The sequence below is a fragment of the Hypanus sabinus genome, chromosome 17 (assembly GCF_030144855.1).
Source record: "Hypanus sabinus isolate sHypSab1 chromosome 17, sHypSab1.hap1, whole genome shotgun sequence".
Lineage (NCBI taxonomy): Eukaryota > Metazoa > Chordata > Chondrichthyes > Myliobatiformes > Dasyatidae > Hypanus > Hypanus sabinus.
The window spans coordinates 64,390,394-64,417,188 of record NC_082722.1 but is presented as its reverse complement, the minus strand read 5'-3'; the positions used below and the strand labels follow the sequence as shown (position 1 = coordinate 64,417,188).

At 42.6% G+C, this 26,795-nt stretch overlaps 1 protein-coding gene across 1 annotated transcript in view; it reads left to right on the top strand.

Annotated features, from left to right (window-relative positions):
• The window catches only part of dusp22a (dual specificity phosphatase 22a), a 195,937-nt gene extending 171,531 nt beyond the window's left edge, over positions 1 to 24,406 (top strand). Inside the window, exon 8 of the mRNA XM_059993200.1 lies at positions 23,751 to 24,406. Coding sequence (XP_059849183.1) covers positions 23,751 to 23,957 — 207 coding nt within the window. The 3' untranslated portion in view covers positions 23,958 to 24,406. The remainder of the gene's footprint in view (positions 1 to 23,750) is intronic.
• The last annotated feature ends 2,389 nt before the right edge of the window (positions 24,407 to 26,795 follow it).

Below are 26,795 nucleotides of genomic sequence, written 5' to 3'. Positions count from 1 at the left end.
AAGGTCAAAGGTTGGAGAAGAAAGAATCTGATAGGAGGGGAGAGTGGACTGTAGGAGAAAGGGAAGGAGGAGTGGACTTAGTGGGTAGTGATAGGCCGGTGAGAAGAAGTGAAAGGTCAGAGTGGGGAATAGAGGAAAGGGTTGGGAGAAAATTTGTTCACTGGAAGGAGAAATCTATATTCATGCCATCAGGTTGCAGGGTACTCAGATGGAATATATGGTGTTGCTCCTTCAACCTGAGGGTGGCCTTACCTTGGCACAAGAGGAGGCCATGGATCGATATGTTGGAACGGGAATAGTTTAATATTATTGTAATTGCAGAAAATAGGTAGAAGTGCAAGGGAAAATGTCATTGCCATTTAAAGACTTTTGAAAGAGTAAGATGATGACTCTCAATCTGAAGATTTAAAAGTCATGCAGTGTTAGAGCATAGAAACAACCTCTTCAACCCACCATGTCCATGTCAACCTTTTTGCCCACTTGCACTAATCCCATTTACCAGCATCCACTAGGACCACATCCTTCTATACCATGCTTATTTAAGCGTGTGTATAAATGCCTCTTAAACATAGTGATTGTATCTGATTCCACCACCATCTCTGGCAGTGTGCTCCAGGTATCAGTTGCTCTCTTTTTAATAAAAAAAACCCCTAATCTCCCCTTTAACTCTTCTGCCACTATTGTTAAGTCTATGCTACATTTTTTTTGATGCATCTAATGTGGGAAAATAATTTTGACTGTACTATGCTTCTCACAACCTTATATGTTTCTGTCAAGTCCATGCCTTAGCCTCCTGTGCTACAGAGAAAACATGGCCAGATTATCCATTTTCTCCCCATAACTAGGGAACTGTTAACACTCTCCCCATTGTAATTACACCTTGCCTTTTCATGTGGGGACCTAAACTGCACACAGAATTCATTGCAACCTAACTAGTGTTTTCTGAACACAAGAGATTCTGCAGATGCTGGAAATAAAGAGTAACATACACAAAACACTTTGGGAACTCCAGAGGTCAGGCAGTATTTTGGAGAGGAATGAACATTCGATGCTCTGGGCCAATATAATGTTTTGTGAAATTGCAACATAATGTCCAAGCGCTTATATTCTTATCCCAACATTTGCAGATAAGCACGTTGTTTGCCTTTGTAACCATACCGTCCATGTTGTGACTTAAAAGAACAATGGATTTGGACCCCTACCTCTGTGTTCTTTGGCATTCCTTAGCAGTATATGTAGTACTGTATTCTTTATGTCCTATACCCATTTGGCTCCCCAAATGAATCACGTTGCACTTGTCAGAATTAAGTTCCACCTGCCAGTGCTCTACCCATCTTTCCAACTGATTTGTATGGCTTTGTAGTGTTGGACAACCTTCCTCATTGTCCACAACACCACCATTTTTGTGTCATCTGCAGTCTTACTAATAATTTCTTCTGCGTTCATATGCAAATTGCTAATACATCACAAATAGCAAAGGTCCCGGCAACAATCCATGTGGTACACCAGTGCTGACAGACTTCCAATCAGAAAATCATTCATCCAACCACTATCCCGTGCTTCCTATCTTCAAGCCAATTTTGGAACCACTTTGATCCCATGTGCCTTCACCTTTTCCATCAACCTGCCATGTAAGACCTTGTGAGGAGTCTTATGAAAGTTCATATATTCCAATACCTATCACCTTACCTTCATCAATCCCCCTCGGTTATCTCACAAAAACTCAACTAAATTGAGTCAAGTTGTAAATTGTAACAATCTACAGCTGAAGGAATAGCAAGGCATCTAAGTCTATTAGATCCCCATAAATATTTCATGTCTTATTACAATGTCTTAAGAGTTCAAAGATGAGTTAATAGAAATTGGACCAGTGAATCATTCTGAGGTTTTCTCTATTATGCAAAGACTTTTTAGACTTTAGAGCAGAGGTTTCAACCTTTTTTATGCCATAGACCAATACCATTAAGCAAATGGTCCACAAACTCCAGACTGGGAAACTCTGCTTCAGAGTGAAGGAGGATATTCAACCTGGTTTAATGAAAAATGGAAACTGGGCTGTTTATATAGTGGTGGTTGATCCACAAAGTAGACTTGATACCTCCATGGGAATGGTATATCCAAAAATGTACCTGTAACGCTGTGGGTTATGTTTACAATATGAAGGCCAGATAGTAATCTGATATATCTTTTATTATTTCCTTCATTTATATATCAGTCTGAGTGATCCATTCTATAGTTAGAAGGATGATCACTACTTTCCTAACACAAACTTGAGAAAATCTGCAGATGCTGGAAATCCATGCAGTCCTGATGAATGGTCTCGGCCAAAACACCAGCTGTTTATTCTTTTCTGCAGATGCTGACTGGCCTGCTGGGTTCCTCCAGCATTTGTGTGTGTGTTATTACTTTTCTAGGATTGCCCTGAATTGTCCTTCTCTAGGCTGGAATAAGTACTTTGCAATGTGGCAATCTTTCTTTGGACAGCCTTTCAGATTTGTCTTTGAATAAAGTTATGAGTTATATCCACAACATTCCCGGATCCTTGTCCTCCAGACAGGAGAACTATCACCAGCCTTTATCACCAGTTCTCGCAGTGTGTTCCACATGCTTACCACTCTCTCTGTAAAAAAAAACTACCTCTGGCATCTCTCCTACACTTTTCCTCTAATAGCCTTAAAGCTACATCCTCTTGTATTAGCCATTGCCATCCTGGGAAAAAAGTCTCCAGCTGGTCACTCTATCTTTGCCTCTTATCATCCTCTCTCAGGGAACCTCTCATCCTCCTTTGCTCCAAAGAGAAAAGCCCTTGGCTTCTCACCTGTTCTTGTGGGCTTCTCTGCCTGTTTCTGTCTAAGTTGCTTAAGCTTCTGCATACTGTCCATCTCCCATCATTTGTGCATGGATTACTGCCTACTACCATTGTAGCTATCCTCTTGCTCTGTGGCTGCACAAATTCTGAAGCATCTTTGGTGGCAAGAGATGGAAAATTTTGCAAGGGGAGTGAGATGGGTGCCTGTGGACTATAGGTTACAATGGCTCTACGTTTGAGGTCCTTGGAGGGATGGCTGGAGATGTCCAGACTTCAGAGAATAGTGGGGTTTGAATAGTTTACCGGAATGAGGATTCCAGACCCTGGAATCTGAACAACACACATGATGCTGGATGCTAATAATCCAATCCAGATGAAAAGTCTCAACCTCAAACATCGGCTGTTCATATTCCTCTGGATGCTGCCTGACCCACTGACTTCCTTCAGCATCTTGAGGATTGTTTGCCTATTCCAGGCGGGGGACAGTCTTTGGGAGATCGTGAAGGAGAGTGAAGGTTGGCAGAGAGATGGAATGGGGCCTAGGGTACCCAAGGAGATCAAGCAGGATAAAAAGGACTCTTAAAGGGCCTTTTCTTGGGTTGGGTTACCACTTAGAATGTCTTTTTATGGAAAGCCGAGTTCTGGCAAAGGGCAATTTGAAATGTGACTGTTCATTTCCTTCTACAGATGCTCCCTGACCTGCTTTGTTCCTGCAGCAGCTTTTTTTTTCTCCTTTTAAGAACCACTTTCCCAGAGTTGGTTAAACCATTGAAACAGGATTGCTCCGGGAATGGCCCAACAATGACTACCCTTCCTAGCAATTGTGCCTTATTTCTCGGACATCACTTTATCGGAGCTTTGTTTTGGGAAATTATGCCAGCTGTGTGTGAATGATATGAAATTTGTCTCCATGGTTCATGGATGAATTATGACTCCAGTTGCTGATTTGAAGTCCCAAAGGGTGATATGATCTGGGATATGATCTTTAGCAAAAATGTTATTCTCAGAAACTGTACAACAAAAGGACTGTTTGTCTGAATGTCTAGAAGGCTATGTTTTTCAAGTTCCTTCTCTTTGATTTTCTGGGTGACTCTGCTATTGTATTATTTTCCTTTGTTTGTGACCATGAAAACTCAATCAAAAGCCCCCAAAGCTTCCTGATTGTCTCATTGAGGATTTTGAACTGGTCAAATCCATGAGGAAGCCACATGGAATTTATTTTATACTTTACAAATCTGTTGTTGGGCTGACAGTATTCCTTTTACTAATAAAAGAAATATTTTCCAGAATGAAACATGTTCTTTTGGACTGTTGATTTACTTTTCTTTATATTAGGACAGAGTGGTCCTTTAGTACCCATCATTCTAAGAGCTTGCCAGCATTTGTTAGTATACCAAGCTGGAGGAAATTGTTAACTGAGATTGTAGCGACCACTTAATTAGGTATAGCAGTGTGTCATCTGCAGGAAGCTGTGAGAAAGCTTGAAAGAGTGCACAATGTGCATCAGAGTTGCAAGTGCTCTTTGGAAGGAGTTCCGGGAAGAGAAATTTTTAAACCTCCCTGGGGTAAGTGGCCTATTTTTTGTGCCAGTGACTTAGCTTGCCACCTGTGGTCAAAATTCTATATCAGATACATCTGGTTGAGCACAGCAAGCATCATGTGGTTTGTACAGAAACTGGCCTTCTGAACCGGTTGGTGCTGGTGAATTGTGAGGCTTGGACCGATCTAGGAAGTGTGATCTGCAGGAACATGCTTTGTGGGCACACACTTTGGCTGCGTAGACTGTCAAGTTCTTTGGACCCTGTTATGGAGATACACATAAAACCTTCTGGATTCATTGTGCACAACCTTTGTCACAGTAGAATGTAACAGTCAGGTTCAACATCTACTTCTCAGTCACTAAGTTCCGCCATTTCTGCTGCACACAACTCCAGACAGGATAGGGTAGACTCAGCTTGTGGTGCTAGTTCTGCCTTTCCCAGGATGATGCCAACAGCAGTCTGGCCATCCTTATCAGTCATTGGTTGAAGCATCTGAAAAGCTGCAGGTCTCCTTTCGTTTGTGGTTGAGAACAGACTGTGTAAGCACATGAGATATGAAGATTCTGCAGATGTTGTACTGAGTCTCTCCATTCCTCTGGCATCCTACATTTTTCTAATGGGAGAGAGTCGTCCCAGTTACTTGTTTCCATTGATATCTCTTTGAGTAGGTGCTTCCTTGTACTGAGACAGGAGTAATGAACCTGAGAGGGTCAAAGAGACTGCTTATTGTTGACAGAATTCCATACCGTGCAAATGACTTATCACTGATAGACACCTGGAAGGTAAATGTGTCATCTTCAACTTCCCAGTTTAAGCTGAGGCTGAAATGAGTGGGAATAGCTTCTCCAGCCAGGTCAAGGTCTTTGCTGTCCTTTGTATGGTCTTCTTGTGAAAATGTTCTCAAAACATCAGTACTGTTCTACATGATTTTGTGAAACTTCGAGTTACAGTCAGAGAGTGAAGCTTGAGTGAGGCTAATTGTGTCTTTCTCAAGTGGCAGAGAAATGAGACCATCATGCACACAGAACCCATGTGCAACGATGTGACAGGTATTTGAATTGTACAGCGGTTCCCCTTTCATTGCGACCATTCTGAGACAGTAGGTGTCCACGGCCAGTGAACTACTGTTCCCAGATACATGAACCTTCATCTTGTAGTTGACCACATGAGTTCTATGTGGATGATGGGGTCATTTCTCTGCCATCTGAGGAAGAAGCAACAATCTCAAAAGTGTCATGATGATCTTCTCTCAGAGAGAAACAGATTCAATCTGTTGAATATCAGCAGTGACTGTCATACGCATTTTCCTAAAGTGGATCAGGAACCCCCAAATGGCTATTATCCAAGTCTGGTCCAGTGAGCAGGATGTTAATTAGACTACTCCCATCATATTAAGCACTAGAGTCAAAAAACTACCCTGAACTGGTGTGGGGTGGTAGACTCGAAATACGGGGATACCAACTTTCTTTTCCCTTAGTCATGGAGGGGTGTGCTCTGCATGGTGATTTCAGAGACCTTCTGCATGAAAGCAACAAACTACTCTTTCACCTTTGGCTTTAGATCATGCACATGCCATAGAGAAGAGAGATGAGCTGGGCAGAATTGGTCTAGGAAACCTAGAGGGGAGAGGTGCCACTTAGCTGTTGGACTCATTTTGTAAACCTCATTGTCTATAGACTCAAGAAAGAGTTCATCTTCAGAAGAGAGTGCAAGCTTGCGATCTTCCTCAGTTCTTTTGAAGCCCAAGGTGGTCTTCATCTGTTCTGCTGATATTAGCGCTTTGTGAGAGACCATGTTAAGGCTATGAACTGAAGTTAACCTTTTCTTGAAGGTTAAAATGGTCTGCGCAAGGGCTAAGAGTGAAGCCTTCTCATTTTCCATAATATTTGTGTTAACTTTGTGAACAGTGGGCCTGTGGACATTCCCTAAACATGTATCACTAACAAGGACCCTTCAGAGGTCCAACTTCTATATGAAGGGCGCATTGACAAGACTGTTGATATGCTTCCTGTCCTAATGTGTTGTGAGGATATCTCTTCCAAGCCGAAGCAGGATTTGAGCTTATCATCTAGAGGTAGGATCTAGCACTTGAGATGGATATGATAGAAAGCAGCCTCAGGAATCAGTATTTCTTCATGATTTTCTGGAATGTAATTACACTCAATTAGTGTTGGATGTGTATGAGTTATGCCACTATTCCATGCCTTAAATTGATAACCTGTTAGATGCTGCCTGGCCTGCTGAGTTCCTCCGGCATTTTGTGTGTGTTGCTCAGCTCCCAGATCTCTCCATAACATCAGCACAGGTCTTCAAGATATAAGACAATGGATCACCATGGATACCAAACAGACCGAAGAACTCTTACCGGGTTATGTATCTATTGCTCTGGTTATTGAGCATAGCGTACATCTTGAAAGCATTCTCTAGTTCCCCTTTAAGATACACTTTAACTAAGCATATCTTGGAACAGGATTTAGTGGCTAGACTGCTGTTGCAAACCTCTGTGCGTGAAGTGTCACAGACGGCAAAGTCTCTTCCTCTTCCTCCCTGCTGTGCTCTGAAGTGCGATCTAAAACCTTGGATGCCCACAGAGGAGGACCAGGCCGTAGGGCTGTAACATGACTGTTGACGCTTCATCCATGATACTTTAATGTGGCTTTGCAGCTATATGTGAGATGTGCTGATGAGGAACAGCATCTTGAGCAAGTTTCTTGCTCTTTCAGGTAAGCCTTTTGTTCCTCAATGGTTTTTAACCTAAAGCCACGGCACTTTCACAAGGGGTGTGGCTTATTATGGATGGGACAATGGTTTTCTGGGTCATCTTTCAGTACAGTTTCATTATGAGCTGTTGGTTGGGAGACATTGTTCTTATGGATTAACACTGGAGTATTAATCTTTGTGTGCTTTTAGAGGCGGTTTCTCACTCTGAGATGAGCCAGGGCTGGGAAGAGCAAAACTGTTTTTTTAATTTTAGGTTGATGGCAGACAAAATCAATGAAGAATGAAAGTGGGTGGGCTATGGGCAGGAATATGTGACCCCGTTCTCCTCTTTACACTTCGAACTTTGAGAAATTAATTTATCTTGCAAAGAATATGGCAGCTTTTCAACAATCATAGAATCAGAGAAATCATTACATGCCCACAATGTTGTGCCGACCATGCAGATAACCAACTTCCTTTGCTAAAAGCAGCTTCACTGCTAGATCCTCAAGTTCTCTTAACTTATAGTTATCCTTATTTGCAATCTTTGAAAAGCTGTCCTGCTTCTTAAAAGGTGAGCGTTCTATTACCTCTAGTGCACTGTAACATTCGTTGAGCCCGTCCCAGGTCATTCTTCAAGCTGCAGCTGGGCAGCCTATGTGAACTGCTCTAAAGTGCCTTACCGAGGACTCCTTACCAGGCCATTTTAACAGGAAGTCCAATTCCTCACTAGCAGTAAGATCCAGATGATTCATTGCATTAATAAAAGACTACTTCCATGCTCTATAACTCTGACACTTTGCCATATCTGTCATGACTGAAGATTCTGGCTGGCTTTCTGGTAAACTGTCTGTGCACTGAAGTGTGTTAAATCTTGGCTGTTGATGTAGACTGTTACTGTCAAATCTTGGCGTTATCTCCTCTGTTTTAACAGTAGAGGAATTCCTTGTTTGGTGCTGGACAGCTAAAAAAGAGCTGTGTAACATATCTGAACGATTAACTATTTTAAAGGTTCATTTTATTGTCGAAGTATTTATACAGAATACAACTCTGAGATTTGTCTTCTCCAGATAGCCAAAAGTACAACCGTAGAAGTAGTTGAAAGAAAAACATGAATTACTACTGCATGAAAAGAGAAAGAAAGTAGACTTCACAAACCCCATCCCCTCATTTGGATAAAAACTAACTGATCACCCTCATGGAGAAACAACAACAGGAACATCAAACTCCAAACCTCCAGTCCACTAATCAGCAACAAGAAAGAATGGACAAGAGTTCAAAACGAACTGAAAGAGGCTAATATGAACTACAGTCCAATCTATAAATCTCAGAAGTTCAATAACAGCTTCGAGAGCACTAGGACCCAGTGGCCCCACCGAGGGCAGCGACTCGAACCAGGGCCCCCCCCCCCCCCGACAGTAGTGACTCGAAGCAGTGGCCCCTCTGAGGGCAATGGTTGAACCAGCATATACAATCCTGGGATTTGTTTTCTTGCGGGCATACTCAGTAAATCCAATAACCATAATAGAATCAATGAGACTGCATCCTTGATGGCTTTTGTTTTACTGTGAAGCTCCTCACCCTCTTGCTCTGCTGCTGTCTCCAACATCTCTGCCTGGGCAGTAACAGCTGCAGCCTCTTTTTCATGATGCAGGGCTTCTTAATTAGGCTTTAGTCGAGTCTATTTTGTCTATTTTAATGTGCACACTTAGCACCTACAGTGTAGCCTCTGCCTTCTCTCTGGCTCGTGCTGTTGCATACCAACTGATGATCAGCATGACTGCAATGAACTGTGCTGTCACCAGATACTCTGTCTTGTTAGCTTTGTATTTCCTGTGGTTGTGTGTTTTGAGTACCTCTCATCCATAATGCTTGTTATTCTCTGCTGTTGACTGTTCGTAAAGTGTTTGGCCAGCTGTGTTCAGTCTTTTTAATGTTCTGCTCTCCTTGTGTGTGAAGTCAGAAGTACGCAATGCAGAGTACGCCAAGCTCTATTGAGCATGGATATAGTGTCCAAGCTCCAGGTGCTTTATTGGACAGCATTCACAAATATGATTGAATAAGAGTGAAACAGCGAGAAAAACAGAAAATTACCGTAAGTACTTAATGCAGCAAACTTAAGATGATTGGGCCACATAAGAAATTAAGAATATATGAAGTTATACTTACATGTAAGATGTCAAAAATTATACACACCACGAGTAAGAAAAGTTTTAATATATGCAAGAAGATTAATAGAAGACCATAAGACATAGGAGTAGAATTGGGCCATTTGGCCCATTGAGTCTGATCTGCCATTCAGACATGGCTGATCCTTTTTTCCCCTCCTCAGCCCCTTTCCCCAGCCTTCTCCCCGTAACCTTTGATGCTGTGTCCATTTAAGGACCTATCAATCTCTGCTTTAAATACACCCAATGACCTGGCTTCCACAGCTGTCTGTGGTAACAAATTCCGCAAATTCACCACCCTCTGCCTAAAGGAATTTCTCAACATATCTGTTTTAAATGGATGTCCCTCTATCTTGAGCTGTGCCCTCTTGCTCTAGACTCCCCCACCATGGGAAACATCCTTTCCACCTCAACTCTGTCTAGGCCTTTCAACATTAGAAGGGTTTCAATGAGATCCCCCCTCATCCTTCTAAATTTCAGTGTGTACAGACCCAGAGCCATTAAACGTTCCTCGTATGATAACCCTTTCATTCCTTGTACCATCTTTGTGAGCCTCCTCTGGACCTTCTCCAATGTCGGCACATCTTTTCTTAGATGAGGAGCCCAAAATTGTTCACAATACTCAAGGTGAGTCCTCACTAGTGCCTTATAAATCCTCAGCATCACATACCTGCTCTTATATTCTAGATGTCTTGAAATAATGCTAACAATGCATTTGCCTTCCTCATTACTTACTCATCATGCAAGTTAACCTTTAGGGTATTCTGCACAAGGACTCCCAAGTCCTTTTGCATCTCAGAGTTTTGGATTTTCTCCCCATTTAGAAAATAGTCGGCATTTTAATTCTTCTGCCAAAGTGCATGACCATGCATTTTTCAACATTGTATTTCATTTGGCATCTTCTTGCCCATTTTCTTAATCTGTCTAAGTCCTTCTGCAGCCTACCAGTTTCCTCAACACTACCTGCCCCTCCACAAAGCTTCGTATCATCTGGTAACTTGGCAACAAAGCCTGCTATTTCACCATCTAAATCATTGATATACAGCATAAAAAGAAGTGGTCTTAACACTAAACCCTGTGGAATACCACTAGTCACTGGCAGCCAACCAGAAAAGGATCCTTTTATTCTCACTCGCTGCCTCCTACCAATCAGCCAATGCTCTAACCATGCCAGTAACTTTCCTGTAATGCCATGGGTTTTTAACTTAGTAAGCAGCCTCATGTGTGGGACCTTGTCAAAGGTCTTCTGAAAGTCCAAATATAGAACATCTGCTGCATCCCCTTTATCTATCCTACTTGTAATCTCCTCAAAGAATTCCAACAGGTTCTTCAAGCAAGATTTTCCCTTAAAGAAGCCATGCTGTTCTATCTTGTTGATGTTGTTCTATCTTGTCCTGTGTCACCATAACCTCATCCTTAACAATTGACTCCAACATCTTCCCAACCTATGAGGTCAGGCGAACTGGTCTATAATTTCCTTTCTGCTGCCTTCTTCCTTTCTTAAAAAGTGGAGTGACATTTGCAATATCATGTAATCATTCCCTAGGTTACCAAGGCTGGTCAAACACCATACCAATAATCAAGAATAAACTTTTACATAATATTTACACAAAACATTGCTCACATAGTATCTTCCATTACGAACCAAAACAACACTTACAGATGCTGATTTTGATGGCACTTATGAAAGAAAGATGGTAGAGGGCTGTGTACATATGCTTTAGTCTGACTGAAAACTACTTCAAGCAAAAATAGATGACTTGCTGTTGTGGTCCAGCTGAACTTTGAAACAAAAGTCTGCAGGGCTATTTGTTAGCAAATAAAAGCCTGAACACAATGAATAGTTCAGGACTTTGAGTCTTTTCCCCATCACCAGAGATACAGCTCTCCAAAATTGTGTGTGTAGATGCTGTGGGCAAGTTATTAGGTCCCTCCTGTACCTAAGAAAGTCACCACTGAGTGTATGTTTGTGGTCTTTTACTGCTGTAGCCCATCTACTTCAAGGTTTGACATGTTACATGTTCAGAGATTTTCTTCTGTTGTAACACATGGTTCTTTGAGTTACTGTCAGCTTGAACCAGTCTGGCCATTCTCCTCTGATCTCTCTCATCCACAAGGTGTTTTTGCCCACAGAGCTGCCAATCTTTGGATGTTTTCTTTTTGTGGTTAACACCATTTTCTGTAAAATCTAGAGACTGTTGTGTGTGAAAATCACTGGAGATTAGCAGTTTCTGAGATACTGAAACCATCCTGTTTGGCACCAACAATCATTCCATGAACAATGTCACTTCACCATTCTGATGTTTGGTCCAAACAGCAACTATACCTCTTGACAATGTCTGGATGATTTTATGCATTGAACTGCTGCCACAGGATTGGATGAATAGATAATTGCATTAACGAGCAGGTGTACAGGTGTACCTGATAAAGTAATTACTGAGTGTATCATTGTTGTGTAATGCACAAAATAAGGCAGCCAGTTAATATGCTGCAAGAACCTATAAGCAGCAAAGATGTGGTAACCAGGAATTGCTGGAAACAATCAAAATGTCAGACAGCACTGACAGAGAGACAAATTGAACTATTTCAGGACAGAGACCTCTCTGTAGAATAGACAATTTACCTAGTTCTCTCTCCACAGTTGTTTACTGCACTGAATATTTCCAAAATATTAAAAAAAATTATTTTGGATTTCCAGCATCCATAATTATTTACTATTAAGTACCTGTACTCAGCGGCCACTTTATTAGGTACCTCCTGCACATAATAAAGTGGCCACTGAGTGTATGTTCATGGTCTTCTTCAACTATAGCACATCCACATGAAGGTTTGACATCTTGTGCATTCGGAGATGCTCTTCTGCAAACCACTGTTGTAACGCATGGTTATTTGAGTTACTCTCGCCTTCCTGTCTGCTTAAACCAGTCTGACCATTCTCCTTTCACTTCTCTCATTAACAAGGTATTTTCGCCCTTAGAATCACTGCTGACTGGATGCTTTTTGCTTTTTACATCATTCTCTGTAAACTCTAAAACTGTTGTGCATGAAAATGATCAGCTGTTTCTGAGATACTCAAATCACCTTTTGTCTGGCAACAACAATCATTCCATGGTCAAAGTCTCTTAGATTACAATTCCTTCCCATTCTGATGTTTGATCTGAACAACAACTGAATCTTTCGCTTTTTTACAGTGAGTTGCTGCCACATGATTGGCTGATTAGATATTTGCATTAATGAGAAAATTGTACAGGCAAACCTAATAAAGTGGCTAAGTGTATTTTTGTTATGTTCATTGGTGGAGAAATACTGGCCCAGATACTGCAGAGGAATATTCTGTTCTTCAAAATAATGCCATGGATTCTTTTAGTTTAACATGAGATAACAGTTGTGAAAATGCATCCCTCCCTCATTGTCAGCTGACAGGTTTGTGTTCACTAGTCTTTTAATCTTTTGACTGAGCACTGGAAATGTTGCCATCTGAGCCATTGTTGAAATAAAGCAGGAAATACTGGAAATACTCAGCAGACCATGCTTGCCGGGAGAGGAATGAGATTAATGATTCAGGTTGATGACCTTTGACCAGATCTGGGGAAAGTCAGTGATTAAAACAAAGGAGTTTAGTATTCCTTAGAATGAGTCAATAAATTCAGTATTCACTTGTAGCTGAAGTATTCACATTGGTGCATTGAATCATTCACATTTCAAGAGAACTCAAAATTCATCTAGACTTGTGTTTGGATCTTTATGGGCATAATATATTTTGCATGGTCTTGCAATGAGCTTCCACTCTGGTGTTAAACAAACACAAAATGCTGGCAGGATCTTTGGAAAAGAGTAAGCAGTTGACTTTTTGGGCTAAGACTCTTCATCATCACAGATTAACTTCTTCTTACAAGTAATCTGCCTGAATGCCTGTTGATGTTAGATGAACACTGATATGAAACTCATGGGATATAAAGTGAGGGATGTTAAACCTTAAAATAGCTTCAGAGCAAAGAAAAGAACTTCCTCCTCCATGGTGCCTTAACCTTTCTCACTCAAATTCCCAGTGAGCTATGATTTTGAGTTTGCACTGCAGCAAGCCTGCTTGCTGTTGCCTTATAGAACTTTTCTTACATTCATTTGATGGGATGTGTCCTTTTGTTGGCAAGGCTAGCATTTGTTGGTCCTCTCTAATGTCCTCTCTAATATGATGGAGATGACATTCTTGAACAGCTGCTGTTTGCATGGTGATAGTCCTTTGACTGCACGGCTCAGGAGGGATATCCAGTGATACAGTGATGTATTTCCAACTTAGGGCAACGTGTAACTTGGAGGGAAATGTATGCTTCGTTTTACTTTCTGCACGCTGGTCCTTCCATGTGGCCCAGTTTGAAGGTTTGGGAGATGTTGTTTGGGTGACCATAGCAAGTTTGTAGATGCACGATGCAAACATGATACACTGTTGGCAGAAGGAATTAATGCGCAATGTGGTGGAATAGATGCCAATCAAGTGAACTGCTTTGTCTCGATGGTGTGAGCTTGAGTATTGTTAGAGATGCATTAATTTGTTGGATGATACTACAGTGCACACCTGACTTGTGCCTTGTCGGTGTCACTCATTACAGGAAACCCAGTCTTTGACATACATTTGAAGCCTCATTATTTATGTTGGGGTCCAAATGTACCAAGATATTGTGAAACCCACATATAAACTGAAAAAAAGAATAAATCAAGAAGCATTTTTAAACAAACTTTCATGCCTGGATATAGCAATGCCAGCAAATATTGTTTGTCCCTAAATAACTCTGGAAGTGGGTTGCAGGGATCGTTTTAGAGGTCAGTCGAGAGTCAACAGGTCCGGTAACTCTGGAGTCACGTATTGATGAGCTCTGATAAACGCGGCAGGTTTCCTTCCTTGGAGGACAACGGTGGTTACTTTGGTAGAAATATTTAATTACTAAGCAGGGGTTCACCACCTCTTTTTATGGCATGAACCCTTACCATTAACTGAGGCATCTGTGCCCCCCAGGTTGGGAACCTCAGCCAGTGACATTCAAGCGTGTTCTTTGAGAGGTTGTCTCGGCACCTATATGATGGTCCAATAGCTTAACGACATCTAAATGACCCTACAATGAAAGAAAGGAAGACTGAGTAGAATAAAAATTCTCAAAATTCTAAGGTCATGGAGAATATTTGAGCTAGATCGGAAGTGGAGTAATGGAGTCAAGACTCTCATTATCCAATAGCAAGAAGACCTTTCCTAAAAAGCCTTTATGGGATTGTACTGAATTTCACTGTATCCCTCAATATGCATTCCTGCACCCTGGAATGTGCCAGTCAACACCATCATTCACTTACAGAACAATGCAGACACACAAAGCTGAGGAACTCCTTGGGTCAGGCAGATCCATGGAAATCAGCAGTCGACATTTCAGGCCGAGAAGGGGGAAGACACTAGAATAAGGAGGGGACGGAGGGCAGCTAGAAGGTGAGAGATGAACCCAGCTGGGTAGGAAAGGTAAAGGACTGGAGATTCACTTTTAGACATCCCCTTGTCTCTGATTATACCATTTTCCCAGGTGGTTATTGATCCTGTCCCTCAGCATTTTCTCCAATAACTTTCCTTCTAGACTCGCAGGTCTACAATGATCATACTTTTCCATGCTGCCCTTCCTGAAATGGGGGACCACACTTGTCGTCTTGCAGGCAACAGAAACCTCTCTTGTCAGCACAGATTTAAAGATATCAGTTAAATTCCAAGCAATCTATTCTCTTGCCTCTCTCAGCTGCCTGGGATAACCTATTCCACCTTTCCCAATAACTCAGGTCCTCAAATCCTATCAACATCCTCGTAAATTTTCTCTGCACTCATTCAATCTTGTTTACATCTTTCATATAGGCAGGTGACCAAAACTGCACATGATACTCCAAATTAGGCCTCACCAGTGTCTTATACAACTTCAACATAACGTCTCAACTCCTCTGCTCAATATATTGATTTATGAAGGCTAATGTGCCAAAAGCTTTCTTTGCAACCCCATCTACCTGTGATGTCACTTTCAAGGTATTATAGATCTGTATTCCCAGATCCCTTTGTTCTACCTCACCTGTCAGTGCCCTACCACTCACCAGGTGAGATGAGGTAGTAAATTGGATTAGGTAATGGCACTATGGGAGAGGTCAGAGAGTGGTAGCAGATGCCTGGTTGATCCTCCCAAAGTACAACAGCTCACACTTGCCTGCATTAAGTTCTATCTGCCATTTTTCAGCCTACTTTTCCAGCTGGTCCAGATCCTGCTGCAAGCTTTGATCGTCTTCCTCAATGTACACTACACAACCAATCTTGGTGTCATCTGCAAATTTGCTGACCTGGTTTATCTCATTACCTTCTGGATCGTTGATATAAATTAAAAACAACAATGGACCCAGCACCGATCCCTGCAGCACAGCAGTAGTCACAGATCTCTAGTCAGAGAAGCAATCCTCTACTACCACTCTTTGGCTTCTCACAATTTACTACCTCATCTTGAATGTCAAGTGACTGAATTTTCTTGACCAATCTCCCATGTGAGACCTTGTCAAAGGCTTTGCTAAAGTCCGTGTAGACAGCATCCGCTGTTTTGTCTTCGTCAATTTCAAAGTTCAAAGTACACTTGTTATCAAATATACAACCATGGGATTTGTCTCCTTACAAACAAAGAAACCCAGCAGAGCCCATTAAAAAAAGAGAAAGCTGTCAAATGTGCACTGTTACGAACCCCGTAACTGGGTCACTTACCAGCAAAGATAGAGAGGTCCGTTGAAGTCTGATGATACTATTTTTAACAGTATTTATTAGTAAAAATACACAAAAATAATATCAAAGCAAATATACAGATAATATACGTCGTCAATACTAAATCTAAAAGTGTGGGTATAATAATAATCATCGTTGTCTAGGGGATAATGTATTGTCCGATGGAAATATAAAGTTCACTCAGTTCATGCAGGCTGCAGCCTTTGGGGACCGCTGGGTTTCAATAGTTGGAGAGAGAGAGAGTTTTGGGAGAAAAACTTGCCGGCTTTTCCTTTTATGATTTCGATCCATCGGAGTCTCGTTGGTGTGGCCGTTCACTTGTGGCCTCTCCTTTAGCTAAAGCCGTTCTTTCGTGGTGAGCCCGCCAATCCCTGGCAAGGGAAGGACGCACATGGGCCCCACCGGCTTTGGCTATCAAACGCTGTCACTGGATTTCTAGCGTTTCTCCTGGTGCGTCTCAAGGGGTTGTTCTCCAGACCCTCTTTTATCCTTACTCACGGGGTCTCAGATGTCAATCAGGTTGGGATGATGCAATCCCCCAACCAGCCCACTCTGGTCGTCCCCCGAGGGCTTCAATGAATAGTACAGTACTCAATACACAATTCAGTCTCCAAGAGACAATGCCCGTTATCAGTGGCTTTGTTTCGCTGAGGCCAGGACACATTCCAAACCTTGTGGATTCTCTCTCATTTCCTGGGTCCCAGACCCGAATTAATAGCGATCTTGCGATTCTCAAAAAGGAGGGGACGACTTTGTACCCTTCGGCCCCTCAGAGTTGTGGCACATTCATAACAGCACAAAGAAACAAAATTGTGCAAACAATAAAACTAAGCAAATAACGTCATAACTGAAGGTCATGAAAGTGTGTCCACAGCTATGAAGCCATTTGCAGCCGAACCAAGAGCTCATTAGTTGCAGGCCACAGCCTCAGTTCACAGTGCCACTCACCTCTGAGTAACTTCCTTGGAAAACACTGGTTAGACTCAGCCTGCCATGCACAAAGCCATTTTGACTATTCCTAATCTGTCCCTTTCTATCCAAATACTTATATATTCAGTTCCTGAGAATACCTTCCAATAACCTTCCCAGTGCTGATATCAGGCTCACTGGTCTATAATTTCCTGGCTTATTCTTAAAGTCTGTTTTAAACAATGGAACAACATTGGCTATCCGCCAATCCTCCGGCACCTCACCTGTAGCTGAGGATGTTTTAAATATCTCTGCTAGAGCCCTGTCAGTCTCTGCACTAGGCTCTCACAAGGTCCGAGGGAACACATTGTCCGGCCCTGGGGATTTATCCATCGTGATTTGCCTCAAAAGAGCAAGCACCTCCTCCTCTGTGATCTGCATAGAGCTCATGACCTTGTTACTTCAGTGAATCACGTCTATAGATTCTGAGTTCATCTCCTGAGTAAATTCAGCTGTAAAAAATCCATTTAAGATCTCCCTCATCTCTTTAAAATCCACACACAGATAACCACTCTGATCTTCCTGAGGACAAATTTTCACCCTTGCTATTTTTTTGCTCTTAATATATCTGTAGAAGTCCTTAGGATTTCCTCCTCCTTGCTTGCTAAAACAACCTCATGATTCCTTTGAGATCTCCTAATTTCCCCGAGCTCTCTTGCATTTTCTTATACTGAAGTACATCATTTGTTCCTGCCTCACTACCTCTCGAAAACTAAGGCTCCCTAAATCTGTTATCCTTGCCTTTTATTCTGACAGGAACGTATAAACTCTGCACTCTGAAAATTTCACTTTTGAAGGCCTCCCACTTACCGAGTACACCTTTGCTGGAAAACAATCTGTCCCAATTCATACTTGCCAGCTACTTTCTGATGCCGTCAAAATTGGCCTTTCTTCAAATTAGAATCTCAACCCGAGGACCAGACATATCCTTTCCCATAATCACCTGGTAACTAATGGCATTGTGATCACTAGGTGCAAAGTGCTCCCCTACCCAAACTTCTGTCACCTGCCCTGTCTCATTCCCTAATAGGAGATCTAGTATTGCATTCTCTCTAGTTGTTTTTCAATATACTGAATAAGGAAACTTTCCACGATAAATCTGATAAAAATTCCTTCCCCTCCAGCTCCTTTACAATATGGAGTCCCAGTCACTATGTGGAAAGTTAAAATCACCTACTTTTCCAACTTTTTGTTTCTTGCAATAGTCTTCAACGCTTTTAATTTGCTTCTTTAAATCCTACGAATGTTGGGTGGTCTATTATATAATCCCAATAATGTTCTTCGGTTCGACCTGTAAAGCCTCACTAGATGAACTCCCCAGTCTGTCCTAGCTGAGCACTGCCAAGACATTTTCTTTGACTAGTTATGCCATCCCTCCCCTTTTGCAGCCAAGTCTCACTAATGGCTACAATATTGTAATTTCACCTGCTGATTCCTGACTTTGTTTGTAGGTTTGACAACATCTTTCTTCACAATCTCTCCATTATCTGTTTTGGCCCTCTGGTTTCCATCCCCCTGAGATATTAGTCCCCCTTCAGTCCAGGTGCAAACTGTGCCTTCTGTGCAGATCCCACCTTCCCTGGAAGAGAGCCCAATGGTCTAAAAATCTGAAGTACTTCCTCCTACACCAACTCCTTAGCCATGTACTTAACTGTATAACCTTCCTATTTCCGGAACAGATAGCAATCCTGAAATCAGAACCCTGGAGGTACTGTCCTTTAACTTAGCACCTAACTCCCTGAACTCACTTTACTAGACCTTGTCATCTCTCCTACCTAAGTCATTGGTCCCAACATGGACCACAACCTCTGGCTGCTCTCCCTGTTACTTAATAATCCTTTGGACTCGATCTGTGATGTCCCTGACCCTGGCACCCAAGAGGAAATATACCATTCAGGAATCTTGTTCCCGGCCACAGAACTTCTTTCTGTTCCCCGTCACTACTACTCGCTGTCTCCCCCTTTACTTTCTGAGCCACAGAGAGAGACTCATCGCCAGAGACCTGACTGCTGTGTCCTTCCTCTGCTAGGTCCTCCCCTCCAATGGTACCTATTGTGGAAAGGAACTGACACAGGAGTACTCTGCGCTGGCTGCCTATCCCCTTTCCCACTCCTGATGATGGTCACCCAGTTACATGTGTGCTGCACCTTGGGTGTACGACTTCTCTGTATTCCATGCCCATCTACCCCTCAGCCTCCTGAATGATCTGCAGTTACATAGAAACAGAAAACCTACAGCACAATATAGGCCCTTCAGCTCACAAAGTTGTGACGAACACATCCCTCCCTTAGAAATTACTAGGCTTACCTATAGCCATCTATTTTACTGAGCTCCATGTACCTATTTAAAAGCCTCTTAAAAGACCCTATCGTATTCGCCTCCGCCACTGTTGTCAGGAGCCCATTCCACGCACTCACCACTCTCTGACTTAAAAACTTACCCCTGACATCTCCTCTGTACCTACTCCCCAATACCTTAAACCTGTGTCCCCTTGTGGCAACCATTTCATCCCTGGGAAAAAAGCCTCTGACTATCCACACGATCAATGTCTCTCATCATCTTATACACCTCTATCAGGTCACCTCTCATCCTCCTTCGCTCCAAGCAGAAAAGGCCGAGTTCACTCAACCTATCCTCAGAAGGCATGTTCCCCAATCCAGGCAGCATTCTTGTAAATCTCCTCTGCTCCCTTTCTATGGCTTCCACATCCTTCCTGTAGTGAGGTGACCAGAACTGAGCACATTACTCCAAGTGGGGTCTGACCAGGGTCCTATATAGCTGCAACATTACCTCTCAGCTCCTAAATTCAGTACCACAATTGATGAAGGCCAATACACCATATGCCTTCTTAACCACAGAGTCAAGCTTTGAGTTCACCCAGTTTCAGCTCCAACTCCATAATACGATCTGTCAGAAGCTGCGGCAGTTTGCACTTCTTGCAGAAGTAGACGTCAGGGACACTAGAGGTCTCTTTGCTTTCCCACATCCAGCAAGAGAAGCATTTCACTATCCTGCCTGGCACCCCCACTACTCTAAATAAGAAAAAAAGAAAGAATAAATAATGAAAACAAATCTACCTACCGCCTATGCCTCTCTTCAAAAATCCTCTTTGCACTCTTTCCAGCCGGCTTTTGTCTTTGCTGACACAGGATAACAAAACTCTACATAATTCTTTTGCCCTTAATATACTTACAGAATATCTTTGGATTAACAAGCAATCTGCCTGAATAACTCAGCAAGTCATACAGCATCTGTGGGAGAGTGAGAAAAAATATTCCTGATACAAAGTCTCAACCCAAAACAATGACCATTTCTTTCTTCTCACAGATGCTGCAAGACCTGCTGAGTTCCTTCAGCAGATTGTTTGTTGCTCCAGATTCCAGTGTCTGCAGTCTCTTGTGTTTTTGGATTAACCTTAGTCCTATCAACCTGTGATATTTTGTGACCCCCTTCTTACCTTTCAAATTTCTTATTTATGCTCCACCCTACACATTTTGCACTTCTGATAGACCTTGCTTGTCTTCAGTTCCCTATACCTGTCAAATATTTATGTGATGAGGAATGATAGCGATACAGAGATTGAATTACTAGATTGGTAACTCAGAGACATGAGCTAACAGGATAAATATGAGAGTTTAAATCTCAGCATGGAATTTGTGTTATTTAGGTTTGTTAGTTAAATACGGTAAGCCTAAATTTAAAAACTAAGCTTGGCCTTGTAACCGTAAAACAAATATGCTGCAGTAATATTTTTCAGGGTAGGAAATCTGCAAGTTTTATCTTGGATTTAGAGTGGTTGACTCTCCAGTACCCAATGAAATGGCCTGTCAGTCCATTCAGTGGTATCTTTATACCAGCAGTTCAAGAGGGAATTTCGCTGGCACCTTCATAAAGCCAGTTTCAGAATGGGCGATGTAAGGTGCCCTCACAGGAGATGCCACATCCTTGAAAATGCGTTAAGAGAAAAAAAAGGATTGTCATAAAGAGTTAAATTTTTTCATGGTTACTGAATGAATTTCAGGAAAAACAGCGGGAGGGGTAAACTCCAGTGGAAATTCCCATATAGAGTCTTGTAAGTAAACATCCAAGGAAACATTCCCATAGCATTCATGGATTTGTACTCAGATATGAATGCACTCATGTTAAATGAAACCTCAATCAAAAAGAATGAAGGACCTATATTTTTACACAACCTTTTACAACCTTCAGAATGCCTTATGGCCTATTCCGAAATGTAATTGCAGATATCAGCTCAGTCGCTTTTCAGCACCAGTAATCACCGATCGCGGTTCAATTCCCACCTCTGTCTGTAAGGAGTTTACACATTCTCTCCGTGACCTTGTGGATTTTCTCCGTGTGCTCCGGTTTCCTCCCACACCCCAATGACGTAAAGTATTCTGACCTTATCTTCATTTTATTTTCACCTACCCATATTACTGGGCTGATTTGGAAATTCTTCATCACATTCAACAGTACAGCTAGAACAGACTGGTTACTTTTTTTTTCTAGTCTTTAAGATATTCATTAAGCCACATTAAAAATTCTTCCTTTGCAAACAAAAGAGTTTTCCTTTTGTTTTAAATGAAAGCTAGAATTCCTGAAGTTAAAATCATTGTTTGCTTTTGTACTCATCAAAGATCAGCAATGTCACAACATAAGACACAGGCTTTTGGCCTGTTTTGTCTGAACGGCCATTCGATCATGGCTGATTTATTATCCCTCTCAATCCCACTTTCCTGCCTTCTCCCCATAACCTTTGACACCCATACTAGTCAAGAACCTGTCGATCTCAGCTTTAAATATAGTCAGTGACTTGGCTCCACTGTTGTTTGTGGCAATGAATTTCACACACCCACCACCCTCTGGCTAAGAAATTCCTCCTTATTTCTGTTGTAAAGGGACATTCTTGTATTCTGAGACTGTGCCCTCCGGTCCTGGACTCTTTCTAGACAATGGTCAGATTCACTTCTTTTGTTGTCAGAATTTGCTTTGTTTGTTGACAAATTTAACCCTCTGCTTACCGAGTTCCTCTAGCACTTTTTATTTTGCACCTTATTTCCTACTTCTTCTTTGGCAGTTGTTCCAGGTTGAGGATAACTTGCTTCCACTATAATTGGGTAGGGTTGAGGCCAGTGTGGAATTTAAGAAAGAACATGTCTAATGGGGCAATTGGGTGGGTAGCTTGTGGTTCCCAGGGGTCAGAACCAGCATTAAGTTTAATATCACTGGCATATGGCATGACATTTTTTGTTATGCAGCAACACTACTTGATAATAACGATAATAAAACTGTAAATTACAGTAAGTGTGTGTATATATATATAAGTTAAAATTAAATAAGTAGTGCAAGAACAGAAAAAAGTAGTGAGGTAGTGTTTACCAATCGACTTCCCATCTTCTTTAGTTCACTGCTCCCCCTCCCATTTTCTCTTATCACCTCCCACCTTGTATTTCTTCCTCACCTCCCCCCACCCCAACCTTCTTACTCTGATTTCTCATCCTTTCTGTGCAGTCCTGATGAAGGGTCTCAGCTGAAAACATCAACTGTTTATTCGCTTCATGTGTGTTGCTTGGATTTCCAGCATCTGCAGATTTTCTCTTGTTTGTGAGGCACTGTTCATGGGTTCAATGTCCATTCAGAAATCTGATGGTGGACGGGGATTCTGCTCCTGAATCGTAGAGTGTGTGCCTGCCGGCTCCAGTACCTCCTCCTTGATGGTAGCAATGAGAAGAGGGCATGTCCTGGGTGATGGGGGTGCTTAGTGATGGACGCTGTCTTTTTGAGGCATCGTTCCTTGAAGATGGAATGATGCATTTTTTCAAGGAAGCTTAGAGTGCATTGTTCAATCTTTCCCCCTGAAAATGTTCAGAATAATGTTTCTTCTGAAGTCTGGTATGAAGGATTAGTGGGATGGTTATGGAGAAGTTAGTGCTGCTTTCCCACAGCTGCAGGGACACAGTTTCATTCCAGGGTGTGGAAGTTGTTTGTGCAGAGTGAAGTCCTACTGGGAACTCCCTCCTCCTCCCATGCCACAAACACATACATTGGCTCCAGAGAAGTGGTAAGAAGAATCAAAAGGAAGTTAATGGGGTATATGAATGAAACTAGAGTAAAAGGACTATAAGTGTAGTATGGGAGTGAAGGTTCTCAGGAGGAGGATTGACCTGCTGGACTAAAAGGCCTCCTCATGTGTCACAATGACTAAGTATTGTTGGGTCCAGGTGCCAATAACAGGCCAACAATATTCAACAATAATGAATTTTTCTGAGCTGGACTGAAGCTGGACTCGGTTGAATTCGTGTTTCATATCGTGGTTATCTCTTACTTTGCTTTGTGGTTGCTTGTATGAGTTGGATGTTTTGCATATGGGGGGGTGTGGGTTGATGTTTTTCATTGAAAGGTTTCCATGGTTTTCCTTGTTTCATGTCTGTCTGTGGGAAAGGTGGATCTTAGGATTCTGTAATGCATTCATCCTTCGATAATTAATGTTAATTGAATCTTTGAATCTCTTCTTGTCATTTAACCAGGTTTACAACAGCCAGCAGGAAATTTACAAGAAATCTGTGGTTGGTGGGGGATTCTGATTCTGATTCAAGCCCTTGAATTGTCTGATTCAATGTTTGTGAGAGCACCCTAGTGAACATTCCTGGAATGTAGGAATGACCAGGACAAGAAGTCCTGTGCATGCTTGGGCTTGTGCAATGGCAGAAAGTCTCTGATACACCGGTCCAACGGAGGAGAACAAAATTTAACTGTCTATCTCTGCCTGTGTCATCTTGTTTCAGTATCGGAGATGGCTTCGGGCAGAATACGGTGAAAATCGATTTAACGACAAGCAGGAGATAGGGAAGATGGTGTCACAGTACAATGAGAAGCAGAAGCAGCGGCACACGAGATATGGGGAGCAACAAGGCACAGACCAGTCGGCAAACGTCTATCCTCTCCCTTACAAAGCCTATGGCAGCAGCAGCCATGACTGGGTGAACAGATAGTGGGAATCGGTGCCAGACTGCCTGATGTCATCTTATTCATTGTAAATTAGCTGGAATATATGTAGTATAGAAGCCCGTGGTGCAATATAATGCAAGAGTATTATGTGTATACACAGAATTCTTTTTTGTTTATCACTGACAGTTTTCCTTAGCAACATTGTGAGAGTTGTGCCTTTTCTTAAATCAAGTGCCTAACTAAGATTTGAGTTCATCCGGATTAGGCCAGCTCCTTTTCTTTATTCAGAACCAATGTTTGCTGTGATATCTATGGGCTAATTCCTGTTGGCCTGGAATTTATTTAACAATGGATGATATTGCCATTTTCACACAGAGACTTTGACAGTGTTTTAAAATGCAAACGTTTTATTCCCTATGCCGGTCAGAAGTTGTATTTTCTTTCATGTCTGCCAAACAAATTTTAAAGTGTGTAAAATAAAACTCAAAATTTGGTCCGTGGTTTTTGTGCACTTTCTTAAAAATGCCATGGTTTCTGTCCGATTTCCCGACCCCAGCATGACAAGTGTTTTCATTAGAGTCTATAAGAACAAACTACACAGCAGAGAATTAGACTGTTTGGCCCATCGAGGCCATTCTGCACTACTGGAGTCACAGAGAGATACAGCACAGAAACAGGCCCTTCAGCCCATCTAGTCAGTGCTAGAACCATTAATCTGTCTAGTCTCGTTGACCTGCTCCCAGACCATACCCATGTACCTATCCAAATTTCTCTCAAATGTTGAAATCAGACCCAGATCTACCACTTCTGCTGGCAGCTTGTTTCACACTCTCACCACGCTCTGAGTGAAGGAATTCCACCTCCTCCCATTTTCCCCATTAACATTTCACCTTTCACCCTGAATCCATGACCTCTTGTTCTAATCTTACCCAACCTCAGTGAAAAAAAGCCCTATCTATATCCCTCATGTATGCCTCTATCAAATCTCCCTTTATTCTTCTTCTTTCTAGGGAATAAAGTTGTTGTGGATCTGGTGCTGAATAATGGCTAAACTCAGGAAATCATGCCCCTTCCATTCATAATCAGACAAGTCACTCACCATGGCCATTTCCCATTGGTCCTCTGTATAAATTTGGAGCAAGAAAGCTGCGAGTGAATGGCTGATTTTTTGGAGCGAAGAGAGTTTTTTACTACTCGGGGTCAAAGAGGGGCGAGACTGTGCAGGCGCGTGATGTTAGCCAGTAGCACGCGAAAGGTTCAAAAAGCAAACCGCTGTATCCAGCGGGCAGCGGAGTCGAGGCAGCAGAGTGACAGGGCTTTGGCAGTAATGGGATGAGGCGAGGTAGGTTTAACTATGTTAATTGCGGAAAGGAGGTAGTATGTTTGTGAGGCCAGTTTTCTCAGCTCGTTGTCAGATGTGGGGGGTCTGGAGTCTCCCAGCCTCCTGGCTGGCCGTGTCTCCACCTGGTGTGTCGAGCTGCAGCTCCTGAGGGACTGAGTTAGGGAAATGGAGATGCACCTCAATGACCTTCACCTGGTGAGGGAAAACGAGGAGGTGATAGAAAGGAGTTATAGGCAGGTGGTCACACCAGGGACACGGGAGACAGACAGGTGGGTCCCAGTCAGGAAGGGGAAGGGGAAGAGTCAGGTATTAGAGAGTACCCCTGTGGCTGTACCCCTTGACAATAAGTACTCCTGTTTGAGTACTGTTGGGAGGGACAACCTACCTGGGGGAAGCGACAGTGGCCGTGCCTCTGGCACAGAGTCTGGCCGTGTAGCTCAGAAGGGTAGGGAAGGGAAGAGGAAGGCAGTAGTGATAAGGGACTCTATAGTTAGGGGGATCGACAGGCGATTCTGTGGACACAGGAAAGAAACTTGGATGGTAGTTTACCTCCCAGGTGCCAGGGTCTGGGATGTTTCAGACCGCGTCCAAGATATCCTGCAGTGAGAGGGAGAACAGCCAGAGGTTGTGGTACAATGACATAGGCAGGAAAAGGGAGGCGGTCCAATAGGGAGGTAGGAAGGAAGTTAAGAAGCAGGACCGCAAAGTTAGTAATCTCGGGATTACTGCCTGTGCCATGTGACAGTGAGAATAGGAATAGGATGAGGTGGAGGATAAATGCGTGGCTGAGGAATTGGAGCAGGGGGCAGGGATTCAGATTTCTGGATCATTGGGACCTCTTTTGGGGCAAAAAAGGGACAGGTTACACTTGAATCCCAGGGGACTGATATCCTGGCGGGGAGATTTGCTAAGGCTACCGGGCAGAGTTTAAACTAGAATTGTTGTGGGGTGAGAACTGAACTGAAGAGACTGGGGAGAGGCGGCTGGCTCACAAATAGAGAAAGCTTGTAGACAGTGCTAGAGGGAGGATAGGCAGGTGATAGAGAAGGGATGCGCTCAGACTGAAGGTTTGAGATGTGTCTATTTTAACACAAGGAGTGTTGTGAACAATGCAGATGAGCTTAGAGTCTGGATCAGTACTTGGAGCTATGATGTAGTGGCCATTACAGAAACTTGGATGGCTCAGGGACAAGAATGGTTACTTCAAGTGCCGTGTTTTAGATGTTTCAGAAAGGCCAGGGAGGGAGGCAAAAGAGGTGGGGGCATGGCACGGTTGGTCAGAGAGAGTGTCACAGCTGCAGAAAAGGTGTTCGCCTTGCAGGGATTGTCTACAGAGTCTCTGTTGGTGGAGGTTAGGAACAGGAATGGATCAATAACTTTATTGGGTGTTTTTTGTAGGCTGCCCAATAGTAACAGGGAGAAGCAGATAGGGAAATTGATTCTGGAAAGGTATAATAATAACAGAGTTGTTGTGGTGGGAGATTTTAATTTCCCAAATATTGATTGGCAACTCCCTAGAGTGAGGGGTTTAGATGGGGTG